General features: G+C 58.2%; 1 protein-coding gene across 3 annotated transcripts; it reads left to right on the top strand.

Moving 5' to 3' along the window:
* The first annotated feature begins 62 nt into the window (after positions 1-62).
* Positions 63-11958, top strand: RGL2 (ral guanine nucleotide dissociation stimulator like 2). Of its 3 annotated transcripts, none has more exons than XM_088151305.1 (17): positions 63-653; positions 1238-1333; positions 1421-1659; positions 1925-1984; positions 2610-2889; positions 3352-3567; positions 3643-3746; positions 4367-4451; positions 6377-6469; positions 6546-6620; positions 7391-7426; positions 7519-7640; positions 7720-7812; positions 7884-8004; positions 8876-9112; positions 9689-9803; positions 10658-11951. In XM_088151305.1, the coding sequence occupies exons 1-17, from the start codon at positions 534-536 to the stop codon at positions 10861-10863; spliced, it is 2298 nt and encodes a 765-aa protein (XP_088007431.1). In that variant the 5' UTR covers positions 63-533; the 3' UTR covers positions 10864-11951. The 3 variants fall into 3 exon arrangements, with proteins under 3 accessions (XP_088007431.1, XP_088007432.1, XP_088007430.1); XM_088151304.1 differs by lacking the exon at positions 63-653 and adding an exon at positions 677-1165 and having other exon boundaries at positions 10658-11954; XM_088151306.1 differs by lacking the exons at positions 63-653; positions 8876-9112 and adding an exon at positions 675-1165 and having other exon boundaries at positions 10658-11958.
* The last annotated feature ends 5223 nt before the right edge of the window (positions 11959-17181 follow it).

Consider the following 17181-nt stretch of genomic DNA (forward strand, 5'->3'; position numbering starts at 1 on the left):
TTCTGCGACTTCCTCCCCCTTCTGACCAGGGCCCTCTTCCCGGATCCAGCTCCAGGGTTTCGCGCGGCCCGGACTGACCCGGCCTCTGGCCTCCTTCGCACCGACTTCCCGTTATAGGGCCGCCCCCGGGTTTGAACCTGCCCCCGCCCTGTCCCTGCCCGAGGCGCTCGGACGACCTGGCCGGTCCGGCCCCGGGCTCGCTCGCCCGGCTCCAGGGAGGAGTCCGCTCCGGGCTTCCGCTCCTGGCCCCGCTCCCGGCGGTCCGGCTCCTGGGCTCCCGGCTGGCTTCCCAGCTGTCTATTCCCGCCCCCGGGACTCGTCCTGCAGTGCTCCCGCCGCCGGGGGCTCCCCTTTCCGCCCCGGGAGAGCACCGGGGCGCAGCCGGGGGCCCGGAGACGCGTCGGGGCGGCTAGAGCCGGGCTGACGAAGGCGCCGCGCGGCCAGGCGAGCAGGCTCCTTCCTTCGGGGAAGCGCCGCGGCCGCCCGACCCGAGACCCCCTTCCCAGGGCGCTGGGGGGCGCGGCGGGGTCCGGATGCTGACCCGCTCCCTGCGCCTCCTGCTGGACGGGGCCGACGCCGCCGCGGTGACGCTCAGCGCCTTTCGGAGCCGGAGCCCCGATTCCGAGGAGCGGCGCCAGCCCGGCGTTGAGCCGGTGAGCGGCCGAGAGTCCCGGGCGTTCGGGATGCTGCTCGTCCGTTGTCCCCTGCGCGGGGCGTCGTCGGGGCCCGCGGGGCTGGGGTCGCTTGGCTCCGGCAGGGCGGGCGAGGAGCTGCCGGCGGCGGCCCCGGGCGAGCGCTCCGCAGGCGTGCCCTGCCTGCTGCGGGGCGCAAAGGCGGCGGCGGCAGCGGGGCGCTCGGCTGCGGGCGCCGCGGAGCTGGAATGCGGCCGGGCCTGTTTGGGGAAGTCCCGAGGGGCGGGCGGGAGCTGGGCGGGCGGGAGCCGACGAAGCGGAAGGCGCAGCAGGCTGCGGAGGCCAGGCGGGGGGCCCTCCGCCCGACCCCGGCCCCCGCTCCCGAAGGGGGCCCGCGCCGCTCGGACGCGGACCGTGCGTGGGCGCCCGCCCCCATGAAGGTTTTCCTCCGTCTGGGGGGCTGCCTGGAGCCGGGGGGCTCGGCGGAGGGTCCGCTGCTGACGCGCACGCGCTGGTACTGCCTGCCCGCCAAGGTAGGTCATGGGGGCCGGGGGCGCGTTGGGGGCCCCCTGTGGCGGCTGCAGCACCTTCCTGCTCGCCCCCAGGCCCCGGCGACGTCGTGGGAGGAGGCGGAAGAAGGCGTCGTCTACACCGTGAGCGCGCGGGCGCCAGAGGGGCCCCGAGGCAGCTCCGGCAGCGGGGTAAGTGGGGCCGCGGGCCGCCGGCGGGGGAGGGCCGGAGCGGGCGGCGGCCGCTTCCTCCCCGCTCTCTCTCTCCTCCCCCTGCAGGGCGAGGGGGCGGCCGCCGCCCCTCAGCCGTCGGAGGGCGCCGCGGGATCCAGCTGCCCCGCCGCCGCCGCCGCCGCCGACACACAGTGCCGGGCGCTGAAGGCTGGCTCGCTGCCCCGCCTGGTGCGGCACCTGTTGGAGGCGCCGGCCCTCGGGGACGCGGGCTACCGGCCGGCCTTCCTGGCCACCTACCGGACCTTCGCTGAGCCGCCCGTGGTGCTGGGGCTCCTCCTGGAGAGGTTGGCGGGGGCAGAGCGCGCGCAGCGGGGGGCGTTGGGGCGGCAGCGCGGCCTGCAGGGAGTGGCCCTCAGGGAGTCGGCGGGGCAGCCCTGGGGCTCTCCTGGGGACATCTTTCTCTCTCAGCCTGGGCCTCCTCCCAGAGCTGTTGTGGAGATAACTGGGGGACGCTCTCTGTGGGGTCGTTGACCCGGGTCTGGGCGTGGGGGGGACTCTGCCCGTCCTTCTCGCTTCTGAAGCTGCTCCCTGGTTTTTCCCCATCCAAAGGCTCCAGGCGGTGGCTGGGCCAAATGCCCGCAGCCCCCAAGAGACGGAGGAGCTGCAACGGTGAGTCTCCCTCTTCTGGCCCCAACCCCATCCCAAATCCCCCCCTCCGCTTAAAAGCGGGGCTTCTCCTTCTGTCCCGCAGGGTCAGCTGGCATTGCCATGTTTGGGGGGGCGGCCGCTGTGTCTTCTGCCTCTTTCTCGTTTCCAGCCCCCCACGCCCCCCACGCCCCCCACGCCCCCCACACCCCCCACCTGCAGGGGTGTTTCTTGGGTGGGGTTTGCCGGTGGCTGGAGCTGGTCAGAGGAGGGGGAAGCTGGCCTGGGCTTGCCATTTTCCACCGAGGCTGGGGCACGTGGCCTGGGAAGACGTGCAGGAGTCCATCAAACTGCCCTGCTGTGGGCCTGGCGCTGGCGCTTCAAGGCTGGGGCGGCCTTCGAGGGGAAGAGTCAGAGCAGCAGCTGTTTGTCCTGAGGGCTCTGTGGAACCTCTAGCCTCAGGGGCAGTCCGTCTCAAAATATCGGAGCCACGCCCGCTGGGTGGTCTGCGAAGGCTGTTCCTTCCCTGTGGTCATCCCTTCGGGCCCTGTGCTAGAGGGGGGCGGTTTTCCTGTGCCATTGCTCACAGCTGGGGGGGTGTTTGAGTCTAGCAGGGCCCAGCCCTGATCACTGCCCCCCTTTCCCACAGAGCCTTGGCCTCGCTGCTGTGCTCCTGGCTGGACGGGTATTCCCAGGACTTTGTGGGGCTGGAGCCCCGCCTGCGGGAACAGGTGCTGGGCTGGCTGCACTGGGCCTGGGGCAGCAACTCAGGGCCCGAGAAGAGCCTCCCTGACGCCTCCAGGGAGAGAGACCCCGCAGCCCAGGACAGACAGGAGGAGGGCTCCACCCAGGACGGGGACCCCGATCCCCACTACATCCTGGGACTCCAGGCAGAAGATGTCGCGGCTCACCTCACTGCGCAGGATGCTGTGAGTGCGGAGGGCCGCGGTGGGAGGGGCTAGGTCTTGCAGCGCAGCAGAGGGACCCCTGTTCAAGCTGTGGCATCTCCCATGTGGGCCAGCTCCCTTTGCTTCAGAGGCGTGGGGAGGAGGACAACTTTGGGGTGTGCCTTGCCAAAGGGTGAATGGCTTATATGGGGTTCAGGGCAGCCAGGCTCCTAGCCGGGCTTGGAGAGCTAGGAAAGGGCCAAATTTCTCTCCCCACCCCTCATAAGTACAGGGTGTCCTGTTGAGCTCCTCCCCTCTTTTGGACCATTACCATTGGCCGTGTTCTTTCAGGTCCATTTGTTTCCACCATGAGGACTAGAACCTAGGTTGCTCTAAATGAAAGCGAACATTCTTTTCCCTCGTGTATCTGCTGTGCAGTTGCGTGGTCTATTTTGTGGGGGGGAGGAATTTCTGGGTGACTCCCCTCTGGTTGTTCCCATCTAGGACCTCTTCTTGCGCCTCATCCCCCACGAGTGCCTCGGCTCCACGTGGTCTCAGCGCGACAAGAAGGGCCATGAAGGGGCCTGCCCCACCGTCCGGGCCACAGTGGCCCAGTTTAACCTTGTGGCCAATGCGGTGATCTTCTCGTGCCTGTGGGACACAGGGCTGCGTGCCACCCAGCGGGCGCGGCTCCTGGAGAAGTGGATCCGCGTGGCAGAGGTGGGTCCCAATTCCGCCCTCCCCAGAATGCCCTCCTGGAGCAGAACCCAAGAATGCTTCTCTCTCTCCTGGCAGGAATGCCTCCTCCTGCGCAACTTCTCCTCGCTCTACGCTGTGATCTCTGCACTGCAGTCCACACCTTTGCACCGGCTGAAGCGGACCTGGGAGGAGACGTCCAGGTGGGGTGAGAAGGGGGCAGGAAGAAGCTACGAACTGCCCATCGTTCCCTCGCCCCGTGCAGAATGCCAGATCTGGGGGGCGAGAGGAAAACAGGCCCTTGCCCCTTGCGAGCGGCTGACTGAAATCACCGGTCGGCAACTGGAAGCACCCCGGCCATGATGGAGGTGTGGGGGAAATGGGAGATCCCAGCTGGAAATTGGGGAGGGCGTTGCTTCTTTAATGTATTTTTATGTTGCTTGTTGGGCATTATCTCCTTAAAGTAGTTTTGGAATGATTGTCAATATTAAGGTGTTGCGATAACACAGAACCAGTTCATATAGGAAAATGTGCCTTAATCGCTAATCTTGAAAAGGCCGAGTCACTTTTCAAGAGGTGCCTAAAGGCCCCCCATGAATAGGGCTGGCAGAAGAGCATTCTGGGAAGCAGGTTCCATCCCAGGAGGGCCCAGGTCTCCGCCCCTGAGAGCCGCAGAGGAGCAGTGGAGAGCAGGCTCTGTCCCAGGGAGCCCCAGCGGTAGCGCTGAACGTTCCTGTGGGACCAGGCTGGTCCACCTCATCCTGGGGGACTGGGGTGGGGTGCTCCCCTCTTTAAGGGAGTCAGGCGTCTTCTCCACCGGCAGGGATTCTGCCCGTTGCTACGAGGAGCTCAGCGCCATTTGCTCGGAGCAGGATAACTACAGCCAAAGCCGGCAGCTCCTTTTCCAGGTAGGTCCCTGCGGTGCTCTCCTCGCTGCGGTCAAAATGTGAGTTGGGGTGCGATAGCGGGACAGCTGCAGGGGAGGGGTGGAATTTTCCCTGCAAGTGCAGGGAATTGGGAAGGGGGAATAAATCTGCTTTTAATAGAAGAGAATCTCTGTAGCTCAGGGATGAACTGCGGAGTCCTTGGTGCTCTCTGAGCTTGGTGGTTTGCTTGCAGACGTTTCGTTACCCAACTAAGTAACATCATCAGTGCGAGTGAGTGTGGGGTTTGCTCCCTGTCTATGTACCGTAGCTGGCCCTGTCAGTGTTGTTGGAGGGGTTGGGGGTTTTCTCCCTGGTAGTTCCCTGAATAGGGTATTGTTTTCTGCCTGATTGTGTGTCTGGTGTTAATCCCTGCTTATCTGGGTAGTGGCTGTTGGAAAGGATGTGCTCTGGTCTTTTTATTGTTCTGAATTTCCTTTTGAACAGAATATAGATATTGTTTATCTCTATGTGCCTGTTGATGGCCGACTGGTCTGAATACCAAGTAATTCTTCCAGGAATTCCCTCACGTTTTTGGATTTAGCTTGGTCTAAGATGCTGACAGTTTCCCAGTGGAAACTATGGTTGAGTCTGTCCACGTGCGGTGAGATTAAGGAGTTTTCATCGTGTCTTCTGACTGCTGGTTGGTGCTCATGGATGCGCTCTGCCAGCCTTCTGCCTGTCTGTCCTGCATAGTGGCCGTTACGGTCCTTGCACTGTATGTTGTAGATGACTCCTGTTTTTCCTTCTTGGGCTACTGGGTCTTTTGGTCTGCTTAGGATATTTTGGAGTGATTTTGTTGGTTTGTGTGCTGCAGAGATGCTGTGTGGTTGTAATAGTCTGTTGGTGGTTTCTGAGATGTTTCTGATGTATGGCAGTGTGATCCTTTTCCTGGCTTGTGTAGAGTGTGTTGTAGTAGGTTGAGTGGTCAGGCACTTTTTGATAAAGTTGCGCGGGTATCCATTTTGTTGGAAGATGTTGTATTGGTGGTCTGTTTCCTTTTTCTGCTGTTCTGGGTTGCTGCAATGCGTTTGTGCTCGCTTGAATAATGTTCTTACACAGGTCCTCTTGTGGGAGGTTGGGTTGTTACTTTGTGTTGCTTTGTTACACAGTTACTTGGAAACAAACATGGAAACAAAAAGGCCAACCTGGATGGAAACAAAAAGACCAGAACACACATCCTCCCCAGCAGCCAATACCCAGATAAGCAGGGATTAACACCAGACAAACAATCAGGCAGAAAACAATACCCTATTCAGGGAACTACCAGGGAGAAAACCCCCAACAACACTGGCAGGGCCAGCTACGGTACATAGACAGGGAGCAAACCCCACACTCACTCGCACTGATGATGTCAGCTAGTTGGGTAACGAAACGTCTGCAAGCAAACCACCAAGCTCAGAGAGCACCAAGGACTCCACAAATCTGCCTTTGTTGGGGTTTCTTGACAAGAATGGTGGGGTGGAGAGAGGAAAGGCTGAGGCAAGTAGAGAAATCAGCTTTGGATGCTGGTGGGGTTGTCTGCATTTGATCATATGGACTAGAAACTTGGGGGTTTAAAACCTGTGTTGATGTAATGCCTGTTTTCTAGAGGAAAGGGAAATATGAATGCAGTATACCCCCTGGCTTGGAGATCTTGGTTAACCATTTTATGCATCCCTGCCTCCCTCCCAGCCCTCCCCAACCTGGCTGCCTCCCCCTGCTGTTTGCTTTCAGCTCCCATCATCCCCAGCCGCATCCTAGCTGGGGATGATGCGTTGCAAACACCTCCAGCCACTGCTTTATGGCCAGGATTCAAGTGGGAGGCTCGCTGTGGCCCCAATTTCGTTGCTGCATTATACGGGGCTCCTGTAGGCATTGGGGGGCATTGGGGGCCCCTTCCGCCAGAGCTTTCCCTTTTGCCCCCCCAGGAAGGCTGCCTTGCAGGAGGAGGAGGAGGAGGCGGAACAGCCGAGGCCCCCCAGCGCAGGCATCAGCGGAGGCTGCTGGAGCAGCGCCCATCGGTGAGGGGGGCGGGGCTGGCCTCGGGGGGCCGGGGGGCCGGGGACCAGCTGCCTTAACCTGTGGGCATCCCTGCAGGGTGTCATCCCGTACCTGGGCACCTTCCTCAAGGACCTGGTGATGCTGGACGCAGCCACTCCGACCCTGCTGCAGGTGAGTGGGGGGCTCCACGGCTGCCCCGGGCCTGGGGCTCCCGAGGCTCCCACAAAGGGGCGAGTCTCGCGTCTTCGGTCCCCCCGGGCTCCTCTAGAGAAGCTCCCCAGCGAGGGGGCTTGGGTAGTTGGGGGGGCTGCAAGGGAGGGGGCAGTGGCAGCGAGGCGGGCACATTTGCTGGGTTGACCGATCGGGCGGGGGGGGGTGTGCACGCAGCAGCCTCTTCCAAGGGGGCCTGTGGTTGCCTTCCCCTGCCTTGGACGGTGCTGTGGATTGGGGGGGATGAAGGATGGCCGGTTGGGGGAAGAAGGTCCGGACGGCCTTTGGGCCCGTCTGCTTTTGTGTCTCAGCTTGAAGAAGGGTTGCGGTTTGACCCTGCTGTTAACAGCTCTGTGGCAGGTGGGAATTCAACTGGTGAAGCGTGACTTTGACAAAAAGTGATAGGCAAAGTTTGCATTGGGGGAGGCCAGGGGAAGGGGGGGCCAGCCACAAGCCAGGTGCCAGAGGTGGTTCTCGACTTGTGCCATCTTTCCAAACGTGCCCAGAATGCAAAAGAAGGATCTGCTCTGCAACCGCACAGGCGACACAGTTGCAATGAATCTCCTGAGCCTGTGGCTGCCCAGCCCGGATCCTGGGGTTTTGCATGCAGGCAGTGGGGCTCAGCTGGTGGGGTGGCCCCCCAGGGGTCTCGGTTGCGGTTTTGGCTGGGGGGCAGCCTTGGGTCAGGCTGGTTGCTGTGGGTTCACTGGGCACATGCTCTCTCTCTGCAGAACAGTGGATACATCAACTTCGAGAAGCCCCGTAAGGTACATGCGGTGGGAGCGGAGGAGAGGACCCCCTTGCCCCCCCAGGAAGGGCCTCCCAATGCCCCCCAATGCCTTTCTTCTTCTCCCTGCAGGAGTTCGAGATCCTCACCCGGCTGCGCCTCCTGCAGGCCAGGTGCCGCAACTACGCCTTGGCCCCCGACCAGGCCCTCCAGCAGTGGCTGCGGCGCCTGTCCCCCCTCCGTGAGGCCCAGAGGTGGGTGCTGGGGCTCTGGGGGCCCGGGCCTACCCCACTCCTCTCCTGCTTCCCGCTCACCGCTGCCTCTCTCTGCCAGTTACCAGCTGTCCTGTGCCATCGAACCCCCCATGGAGGGAGCGACCCCTGCCAGGCCCAGCAAGCCCACCTTGGTGATCACGCGCTGCACAGAGTAAGGGCCCGGAGGGGAGGGTCTCTGGGGCCTCTGCCCCCTCTTTCCGCTGACCCATGTTTCATTTGCAGCTTGATCGCCTCTCTGGGAGTGAGCGCCCCGCTGCCCTGGGACAGACCTGGGTCCCCCCACATCTCCCCCAACCTGCTGGGGCCATCAGCTGCCTCTCTCACCACCCAGGGAGCTTTCCAGGTGACTCAGGACTGCCCCTCCCTCCGGACTCCTCCGCCTCTGCTCCTGCTAGGGGGAGGCTGAGGGATGATCCCCAAACTGGCCCTGACCTCATGATCGGGACCAGCTGAGCCAACTTGTTCCCCAAGTTTCTAGTCCTCAGTGTTATTTCAGAGCAAAGCCAGGGGGGTGGGATTCTTCCCCTCGCCTGGTCTCGGTTTGGGTCCCCAAAGTTGTTCTCCACGATCTGACTGGTTCGGAAGAGCCCCTGCCCAGCACTTCGTGCCCCTCTGCAGGGAAGGGAGTCCTTCTGCCTGGGACAAAACCCTTGACCGGAACCACTCTGTTGCCCCTTCCCTGGCTGTTTTTCCGCTTCCAACTGGGAGCACACTAAAGCAGCCCTTGGGTGCTCCTTGGGGTACGCAGTGGAGACCGGGATCCCTTTTCCTTTGGTTCTGCTTTTCAGGCTTGGTAAGACTGGAAGGGGCTTGGTCAGGATGCGGTCTTCCTGCCAGAAATGCCAGTAATTTCCTTTCCCCCAACTTTTGCGTCGTTCCGAAGCTGCCACCAGTGGCCCAGCCCAGACCCCCTTTGGCCCTTTAGCTGTGGAGCTGAGCACGTTACACTCTCGCCCCCTGCAAGACCTGGTGCAGCTGGTGAACAGCAGGGGCCCCTTGTGTCCCCAGAGCCAGTTTCCTGCTGGGGACCTCAGCCCTTTTTCTGGGCAGGGAGGACCAGAGGCAGCTTTCGCCTCCCCCACGTGCCCAGTGAATCCCTCTGCCCTCCCCTCTCTGGGCAGTCCAGCTCAGCCCCCCGGGACCAGGCAGGGCTCCTTCCCCGGACACAGTGCTTTTCAGGCTTCCTTGTCCTCACCTCCTTTCTCCTCCTGCAGCACAGCAAGTGGCCCTCCGTCTCAGTCCTAGACGCGTCACCCCTGTCCTCCCCTGGGGATGGCCTGGCCCCCCTCCCTGCCAAGGGGGGTGGCTTCATCCGGGGCCACCGGCGCTCGGCCTCCTGCGGCTCCGTCTATCCCCAGGCCCCTGACCTGGGGGGCGCCTCCCCCTCGGACTGCCGCATCATCCGGGTCAGCCTGGCGCTGCAGAACGGTACCCTGTACAAGAGCATCCTGGTGAGAGGGTGGAGTCGGTCACAGCCCCTCAGGACGGTGGTTAGAAAGAGAGGAATTGGAGCTGATTAGTCCCGGAAAGGTTTTGTTAATAGAGTGAATGGGAGGATCCAGGGGTGCTGCAAAAGTTGAGGACGCCGCCTTCTAAGAGGCATCCTCCCATTCTCACAGGGAATGTCTCTTCTAAATGAGGGTGGTGGAAATGCTTGGGTGTGATGGGCATTTATATCATTGTTAGGGCTTATGCAGATTCAGCTAATTAACAAATTCTTGTAGTTTAGGTCAGTTAAGGCTTCTGTAACAGTGTGCCTGCACTTACAGTAAATTAATCCTGGCTCAGATCCAGGTTTTAGCAAGTGGTGCTGAGCCTGTCCTCCAAACAGCAACACCTCCCTTCCACTTGGAAGTCCCCTGGAAGGTCTGGTGATGTTGAAGAGAGTAGGGGAGGCGTGGAAAGGTGGGAAACCTGGCTTGGCAAGCACTGGATGGCATTTCTGCCTGTCCCTTGGTTCTTTTCTCTGGAATGGCTGGGGGCGTCAGCGGGGCGGGTGGCTGAGCCCCTTTCCCCGTCCTCCACAGGTAACAAGCCAAGATAAGGCTCCCTCGGTGGTGGCAAAAGTGCTGGAGAAGCATAACCAGAACCAGGAACTGGCCACCGACTACAAGCTGGTGCAGCTGTTGCCAGAAGGCCGAGGTGGGTGTGGGGGGTGATGCGCTGGTGGAGAATGGACTGGCTGCCCCAGAGGGCCCTGGAATGCTGTGGCCAGTGGAGACCCGATTCCGGAAAGCAAAATCTCGGCACGCTCCTTCCTCTCCCCAAAACTTTAGCTGTGAGCCTTTGATGGGGGGGGGGGGCGGTCAGAGGATAGTTCTGGTCTGCATTTGCTGCCCTGGTTAAATTCAGAAGTTCTTGTCCAAACAGCTGCTCCTGGACAGATAAAATGTTCTTCCCAGAATGAAGGTGCCCGGCAGGAAATACCCCCCCACCATGCGGCCTTCAGAACATATAAAAATATTGCCAAGAGGAGTCCAAATTGTCTCGGATCCCTCCATCTGCACACTACTTCTTCGTGTAGCGGCTCCGAGACCCCTCCCATTCAACCAATATTTCTCGTGCTTGGCTGGCACTTAATGGTCCTGGGGGGCTCGCCTTCCACTTGTGGGGATGTAGTCACTTGCAGGATGTGAGCCTGGAGCTCTTGGGAGTTCAGGAAGAAGTTCCCAAATCCTCAATGGACAGGAGGCTTTGGGGCCATGGAGTCCGACCAGGAGGAACTCTTTCCCGCACAGTGGGCTTGGGTGCGCTCCAGTTCCCTCTGCCTATCGTGGACTCCAGTTCCTGATCTCTGCTGGGTGGGAATGGGAATGGGAATGGTGGTCTGGTACTCCAGGAGGGAAAGTTCTGCCCTGGCGGATTGAGGTCCTGAGATGCCACGTTAAAACACCCCTATAGGGGCATCCGGGAGTGCCGGGGAGAAGGGAGGGGCCTTGGGGCAGCTCGGCTTCCTCTTGGGGCCACCCCCTCCATCCACCCCCTCTCTCCCGCAGAGCTGGTCTTCCCCCCCACGGCCAACATCTTCTACGCCATGGACAGCTCCAGCGTGGACTTCCTGCTCCGGCCCAAAGGGGCACCAGGGGAGCTGCCCCCACCGCCCCCACCGCCCAGGACCCCCGCGGCCAGGGAGAAGGACCTCAGCGCGACGTTCCCAAAGATCAAAGCCACTGGCCGCAGGATCGCTCGGGCCCTTTTCTGAGAGGGGCTGTCGGAGGAGCTCCCGGCTGGTGCCCACATGCAATGCCTGGATGGGCTTCTCTCCGGCAGGGGCCGGTGGGTCATGCCTGGGTCCTCCACCCAGGACAAAAAGCAGGGAGGCCCCTCAGCGGCACCCCAAACTCTCTGACGAGACTCGAAGCGTGTGTGCGACTGAGGTCACCCAGCCATTGTAGAGAGGGGCAGGACAGCTGCCCGGGAGGCGAGACTTGCAGGGCTGCCAGATTGGGGGTGCTTCCACTCCCCAGTTCTGCTCTGGGGCTGTGAGTGCCAGAAGAGCATCGGCCATGCAACAGGGGACTTCACGGCTCTGCTGGAGCGCTCCTGTCCACCTGCTTGAGGGTCCAGCAGTGACCAACGGGCCTTTCCCTGTTCATGCCCAGGGAGCGCCTGGCATCTGTGGGGCAGCAGGAGGGAGGCCCGAGGGCCCTGGGGGCGTGAAAGGGGTGCTGTCTCTTGGGATCCCAGCTGCCGAGCGGGGAGGGTGTTGTCTGAATGCAGCCATGCTGCCTAGGGATGATGGGAGTTGTAGTCCAAGCCATCTCAGAAGGGACTCCCCGAAGTCTCCCTCTAGCCTTGCAAGACCACACGGCTCAGCAGGGGCACCAAGGGCAGCAGCAAACCAGTGTTTCTGGGGTCTCTGCTGCCCCCTGGAAGTGTTAGGAGAGGGTTGCTTGTGGTTGGGGGACGGACCCTGTTGCAAATGGTTAGTGCTGGGATGGAAGGCCACCAGGATCCCCCTTGGCGCTCTGCTACTGTGAAGTGTCCAGGCGTGAATGATCGTGGACAGGAACGGAAGGCAGGCAGAAGAAATCGAGAGGCCGAAGACGAGTGCTTTGGCAGGGGATCTTAGAAAGGGCGACTCGGCCTCGGGGACAAGGAACCTGGGAAGAAGCCAGAGAGCGCTTGCCGGGCGGGATACCGTGGCTGAGATTCTGCATTTGCCTCCGAGGAGCGTGAAAGAAGCCTTCCTGAGTCTGCACCGTTCTTGGTTCCTTGGTGTCGGGAACTGCAGCTTTCAACCACAATAAAAAGAAACCTCCTCTGGAACTCAGCAAGTCCAAAAGAAAATCAGTTTATTGAGGGCTAACATACAGCCATGGTAGAGATTGCTGGAACTGAAAAGGCCACGTGCGCCAACGCGTTCTTAACCCCTCGTTCCTTGCCCCCCTTCCTCTCCTCAGTCTTCCTGGTGCCTCCTCCTGCTCTCACGCCGCCATGACCTTGGCATTCTTGAACACTAGATAACAGGCCGCCTGCTCTAACTGCTATTCGCCTAGCCCCCCACTCCCCCCTACTACTACTATGGCAGAACTGAGCAAGCCAACTATAATGCTGGTTAATTGATTGCGAGGTTCTGACACTTGGTCTTGCCCAGCTACATGGGACTCGGCACCTCCCTGCTTTGGTGCCACCTGGGGGGCAGTGTGGACTCTCAGCCAGGTCACGTGAATCATGGCCATCCTGGGATCGGCAGACCACAAGCTGAGTGTCAGCCGTGAGGATGCAGTAGCTGTGGAAGGAGCCAGTGCGATCCTCAGCCGCAAGGGCCGAATTCTCGTGTCAAGCCCAGGGAGCTCTGCTCTGCTCTGCTCGGTACCTGACCGGCCGTGGTGTCTTCGGCAGGACATGGACAGGCCCGAGGATGTCCGGAGGAGAGCAGCCGAGAGAATTGGGGCCCTGAAGAGGGAGGGAGGGTGGGAGGTGTGGGGTGCATTTCACCTGGGGAGAAGAGATGGTGGGGAGCCTCTTCCAGGATCTGCAGGGCTCTCCTGTGCAAGACGGGGCAGGGCTGTCCACGGTTGCTTGGAAGGATGGGAATTGGGCTCAAATTTGGGGGAGGTAGATTCCAGCTGGACACCGGGAGAATCTCTTTGTGGTAGGAGCTTCCAGAAATGGAAGAGGCTTTCCTGAGAATTAAGCTGTTCTGCTCTTGTGGAGGGGCTCGTAGCTGCCTGAATGCTGGGTATGCTCCTCGGGTGAGTAGGAGGGATTTAGATCCGCACACGAGGACAGGCACCCTTGGACTCTCCTCTGCTGTTTGAAACTCTCGGGAAAGAGAAGAGAGGTTTGCAGATCAGATGGAACCAAAAAGTCATGCCTGAAACCAATCCAAGGATGGGAGTAAGAAATCTTCAGCCTCTCAGCATGACCAAATTCCAGGTGGTCCAGCCCACCAAATTCCCGTCAGAGATAGACCATGTCTTTAGGGAGAAATGTGAAAATGTTCAAAGACAATTTGAATAATGATCATAGAACCCACACTTAAGGGGAACATCCATGCAGAGCGGATGGAAAAAGTTACAAAGGGACTCTCCTTCCTTCTATCTGCAACAGAATTGACCTGGGGGAGAACCCTGTAAATGCAGGGAGTGTGGGAAGAGCTCCAGAAAGGGTGATTACCTTCCCACAAAAGGATCTACTTGGGAGAATCCCTAGAGAGGAGATTCACTGGGGTCCATCTAGGCAGACTCTGAGTTCCTCCTCTAAGCTCTGAAAGGGACTTTCTCTGGCTCCTGCCTTGGAGCACCTTGAACCAGACATTGCTGACCAAGGAAAAGCCCCAGAAAGAATTTATGGACTGAGGAAGGGATCGATAAGAAAGGAGGAATCTTGATTTATTCAAGACCAGAGCATTTTGTAGGTCCTATATTTGCAATGGAGCAACACGGTTGCCCAACAAGAATGGATGGAGCCCTGGATCTGGGTACTTCTGGAAGAGGGGGCTTTTCCCTTTTAATCCCCCCCCCACTAGCCTCTCCCTAAGGTGTCTTTCTCCCTGGAGGGACCCCCCAATCAAAGGTAGGACCCAGCAGAAGCACCTGCCAACCCTCCTGGCCAGGAGATTGGAGGGTCCGTCCCACTCCCTGGCCCTCTTCCTTCTCAGGAGGGGGAAAAAAGCATGCCTTGAGGGCCCCTGTGAGAGGCTGCAGGAAACCTTCTGAGGAAGCCCTTGCTCAAAATTGTGTGTCTGCACAGACACAAAAGCTGCAGCGCGTGGCCCAGGTGATGCTGGTCCAAGAAAAGGGTCAAAGCAAAGGGGAGACATTGACCCCAGAGCTGGTCTGAGGAGAAAACGGCTTTTGCAGCTCCGTCCCTCTGACCCCCAAGTGCCTTTTTGACACACTTCTGTGCACAGCAGGGGCCCTTCCCAGACAGGCCCCATTCCTCACATTCTCCAGCATGACCTCTTCTTCCTTCACCATAGAAAAACACTTGTTCCCTGTTTAACACCTATCCAAAACTCGCCGGCGAATCAGGTCCCAAGGATTTCCCGCCTGTAAACCCCCAAGTGTATCAGGATCTCTGCCTTTCTCTTGTTCAGGGTCCCTCTTTCTTGGAAAGCAGGCGCCCAGTGATCCTTGCAGTTCTCCTCCTCAGCATTGTGCTCCTTTCTTTGGCAAAAAATTCCACAACAGTTTTGGTGTCAGCAGTGGGATCCAATGATCTGCTCTGGTGAGTTCTGGCTGCAATTGAGATCGGGTTCCCACAGGATCATTTGCGTCCCCTCCTCCCTTGGGCCAGCCCTCCCCAGAGCGGTGTCTGGGTCAGCTCCTGAGGAGAAAACCAAGAGACTCCCAGGACAGCACCAGTAGGTAAGAGTTGTGGACAGTTTAAGTCGCCACCAGGGTCACTTTGTGCTCTGGTAGGTTATGTGCAGGGTTTAGGTGGTGGCCGCTGGGCCTGTCACTCCCTTCCAAGCAGGACTCGGACAGGGCCCAGAGGACGATCCCAGGGGCCCCGGCGGCTCTGCCGGTTCCCCTTCCAAGCAGGGCACGGCAGGAGCAAGAGAGAAGGGTTGGGAAGAAGCAAAAGCTGACCAGCATCGTGAGGGTGAGTCCGGAGTAATTGGATCCAGGTTGTCCGCAGTTTACAACATTACAGCAGTTTACAACATGCGTATATGTTTTTTGTGAGTCTTTGTGCTATTTGCGAGCTCATCTTGGCTCCTTTTTGTTGCTCTGTGCAGCCACACCTAGGAATTCCCAAGTGGACTGCTTAGAAAGCAAGGGGGTGGAGCAGCTCTTTCTCTCTCTTTTTCTCTCTCCCCCCGGAAAAAAGAGAAGAAAAGAGGGGACTATGGGAAAAAGGCAGTCCGAGCTTCCCTAGGTAGCCCCGGAGCCTTTATGCTGCAAAAGTACGGCAAAAAAGGTTGTTAGAAACAGTTGTTTATGGAGTGATCGGACAAAGGAATCTGCTGAGAACCAGTTCCTGGGGTTTCCGCTAAAAAAGATTACTTGTTTAAAATGAGAAAATGTTAAAGAAAAAAAATTAATCTAGCAAACAGATGTGGGAAATCTACTATTGATGGGAAGGAGAATGTCATTTTAAAGATGCCCCACAGCAAGCAAATACTAAAAAAAAAAGAGAAGAAAATCAAACTATCTCCAGGTTGCAAGAGAGTAACAAAAGCCTGAAGCAGCAAAACGAAGAGTTAGAGGAACCAGTTGCTGGGCTGAGGGACCATCTGCCCCACCTGTTCCTTTGTATCCCGCCATTCCCAAGGCTTTGCCAACCCCTCCTTCTGCCCCAAGGGTCCCCTAGAGCCTTTAGACACAATGGCCACCTCCCATATCTTTCCTCCCCATACCAAGAAGCAGAAACCCCCCCGTTTGATCAGGCGGGCACCCTCAGACCTCATGCCCAAGCCCAGGAACACCCAACTACTCTAAAGTTAGAGAACTACTAGACCCCACCACATACAGAAAACTAAAACGGGATCCGACCAGCAAAATCATGAAACAAACCAACACCCTGACGAGGAGCTCCTCCCTTCACCCCAACGTACTTCAACGCATATGCAAGACAGAAGCCCTTACACCCAGACTATACGGACTCCCCAAAATCCACAAAGACTCAATCCCACTCAGACCCATCGTAAGCGCCATTGGCTCCCTGACATATGAATTATCCAAACATCTGGCCATGCTACTACAGACCCATGTTGGACAGACTCCAGCCCACATCAGAGACTCAGGACATTTCATCGACAAAATCAGCACCCTGAAACTCAACCCCACGGACAAACTGGTCAGCTTTGACGTGGTCTCCCTGTTCACCAAGGTACCAGTGAGGGACACCCTGGCACTCATCAAACAGATCTTCCCAGAAGACATCACAGCCTTATTTCAGCACTGCCTAACAACCAGTTACTTCCTATGGGATAATTACTACGAACAGATGGACGGTGTCGCCATGGGAAGCCCCCTGAGCCCAGTCGTAGCAAATTTCTACATGGAACATTTTGAAAAACGGGCTTTAGAAACCGCACCCGTTACCCCAACAGTCTGGTTCCGATTTGTGGATGACACCTTCGCAATTTGGAGTCAGGATGAAGAAGACCTAGAGAAGTTCCTGAACCACCTCAACAGCGTCCACCCCAATATACAATTCACCATGGAAAAAGAAGTGGACGGCCAACTTCCATTTCTAGACACGTTGGTCATACGCAAACCAGACCTCAAATTAGGACACAAAGTCTACAGAAAACCCACCCACACAGACCGGTACCTACACAAAAACTCCAACCACCACCCACGTCAGAAAAGAGGCATTATCAAAACCCTCATGGATCGTGCCAATCGGATCTGCGAAACCCAATTCCTAAACTCTGAACCTAACCACCTTAATTGGGTCCTACAAGCGAATGGCTACTCCAAGAATGAAATAAAAAGAGCCATCAAACCAAGAAAACAACATGCGACTGAAGAAGAAAAACAGCCACCCACCAACAAAATATTTCTGCCCTACATCAAAGGGGTCACAGACCGCATGGGAAAACTGATGGAAAAACACAATTTCCAAACAATCTTCAGACCCACCAGAAAAGTACAAGAAGTGCTAAAATCAGCAAAAGACAAAAGGGATCCCCTCACCACCGCAGGAGTATACCGCATACCATGCAGTTGCAGGCAAGTATACATCGGGACCACAAAACGCAGCATCCATACCAGGAGAAAAGAACACGAAAGACACTGCAGACTACAGCAGCCAGAAAAATCTGCAGTAGCTGAACATGCTCTCAAGCACACTGGACACAAAATCCTTTTTGAAAACACAGAGATACTGGACAACACCGACAGCCACTATACCAGGCTATACCAGGAAGCCATTGAGATTCACAAACACCAGCAGAGTTTCAATAAAAAAGAGGAGAGTCTAAAAATCAACAAAACCTGGCTACCAATCCTGAAAAATACAGCCTGCAAAAGGTCAACAAACTCAGCTCAACCACCAGGACATGTGAACAGTTCACACAATGAACTTGCTAATCACCCCCAGCAGCCCCTCGTTAACAATT

Source organism: Python bivittatus, unplaced genomic scaffold (assembly GCF_059951505.1).
Source record: "Python bivittatus isolate LINGU-HERP-01145 unplaced genomic scaffold, Pbiv_v1 ctg000650_np1212, whole genome shotgun sequence".
In the NCBI taxonomy this organism is placed as follows: domain Eukaryota; kingdom Metazoa; phylum Chordata; class Lepidosauria; order Squamata; family Pythonidae; genus Python; species Python bivittatus.

Bases quoted from the DNA above. Each gene is read 5' to 3' on its own strand.
- RGL2 (XM_088151304.1), top strand. From the start codon at position 881: ATGCGGCCGGGCCTGTTTGGGGAAGTCCCGAGGGGCGGGCGGGAGCTG. The intron at 3,568-3,642 runs GTGGGTCCCAAT...CTCTCCTGGCAG, and splicing joins AGTGGATCCGCGTGGCAGAG to GAATGCCTCCTCCTGCGCAA. The intron at 4,452-6,376 runs GTAGGTCCCTGC...TTGCCCCCCCAG, and splicing joins GCCGGCAGCTCCTTTTCCAG to GAAGGCTGCCTTGCAGGAGG.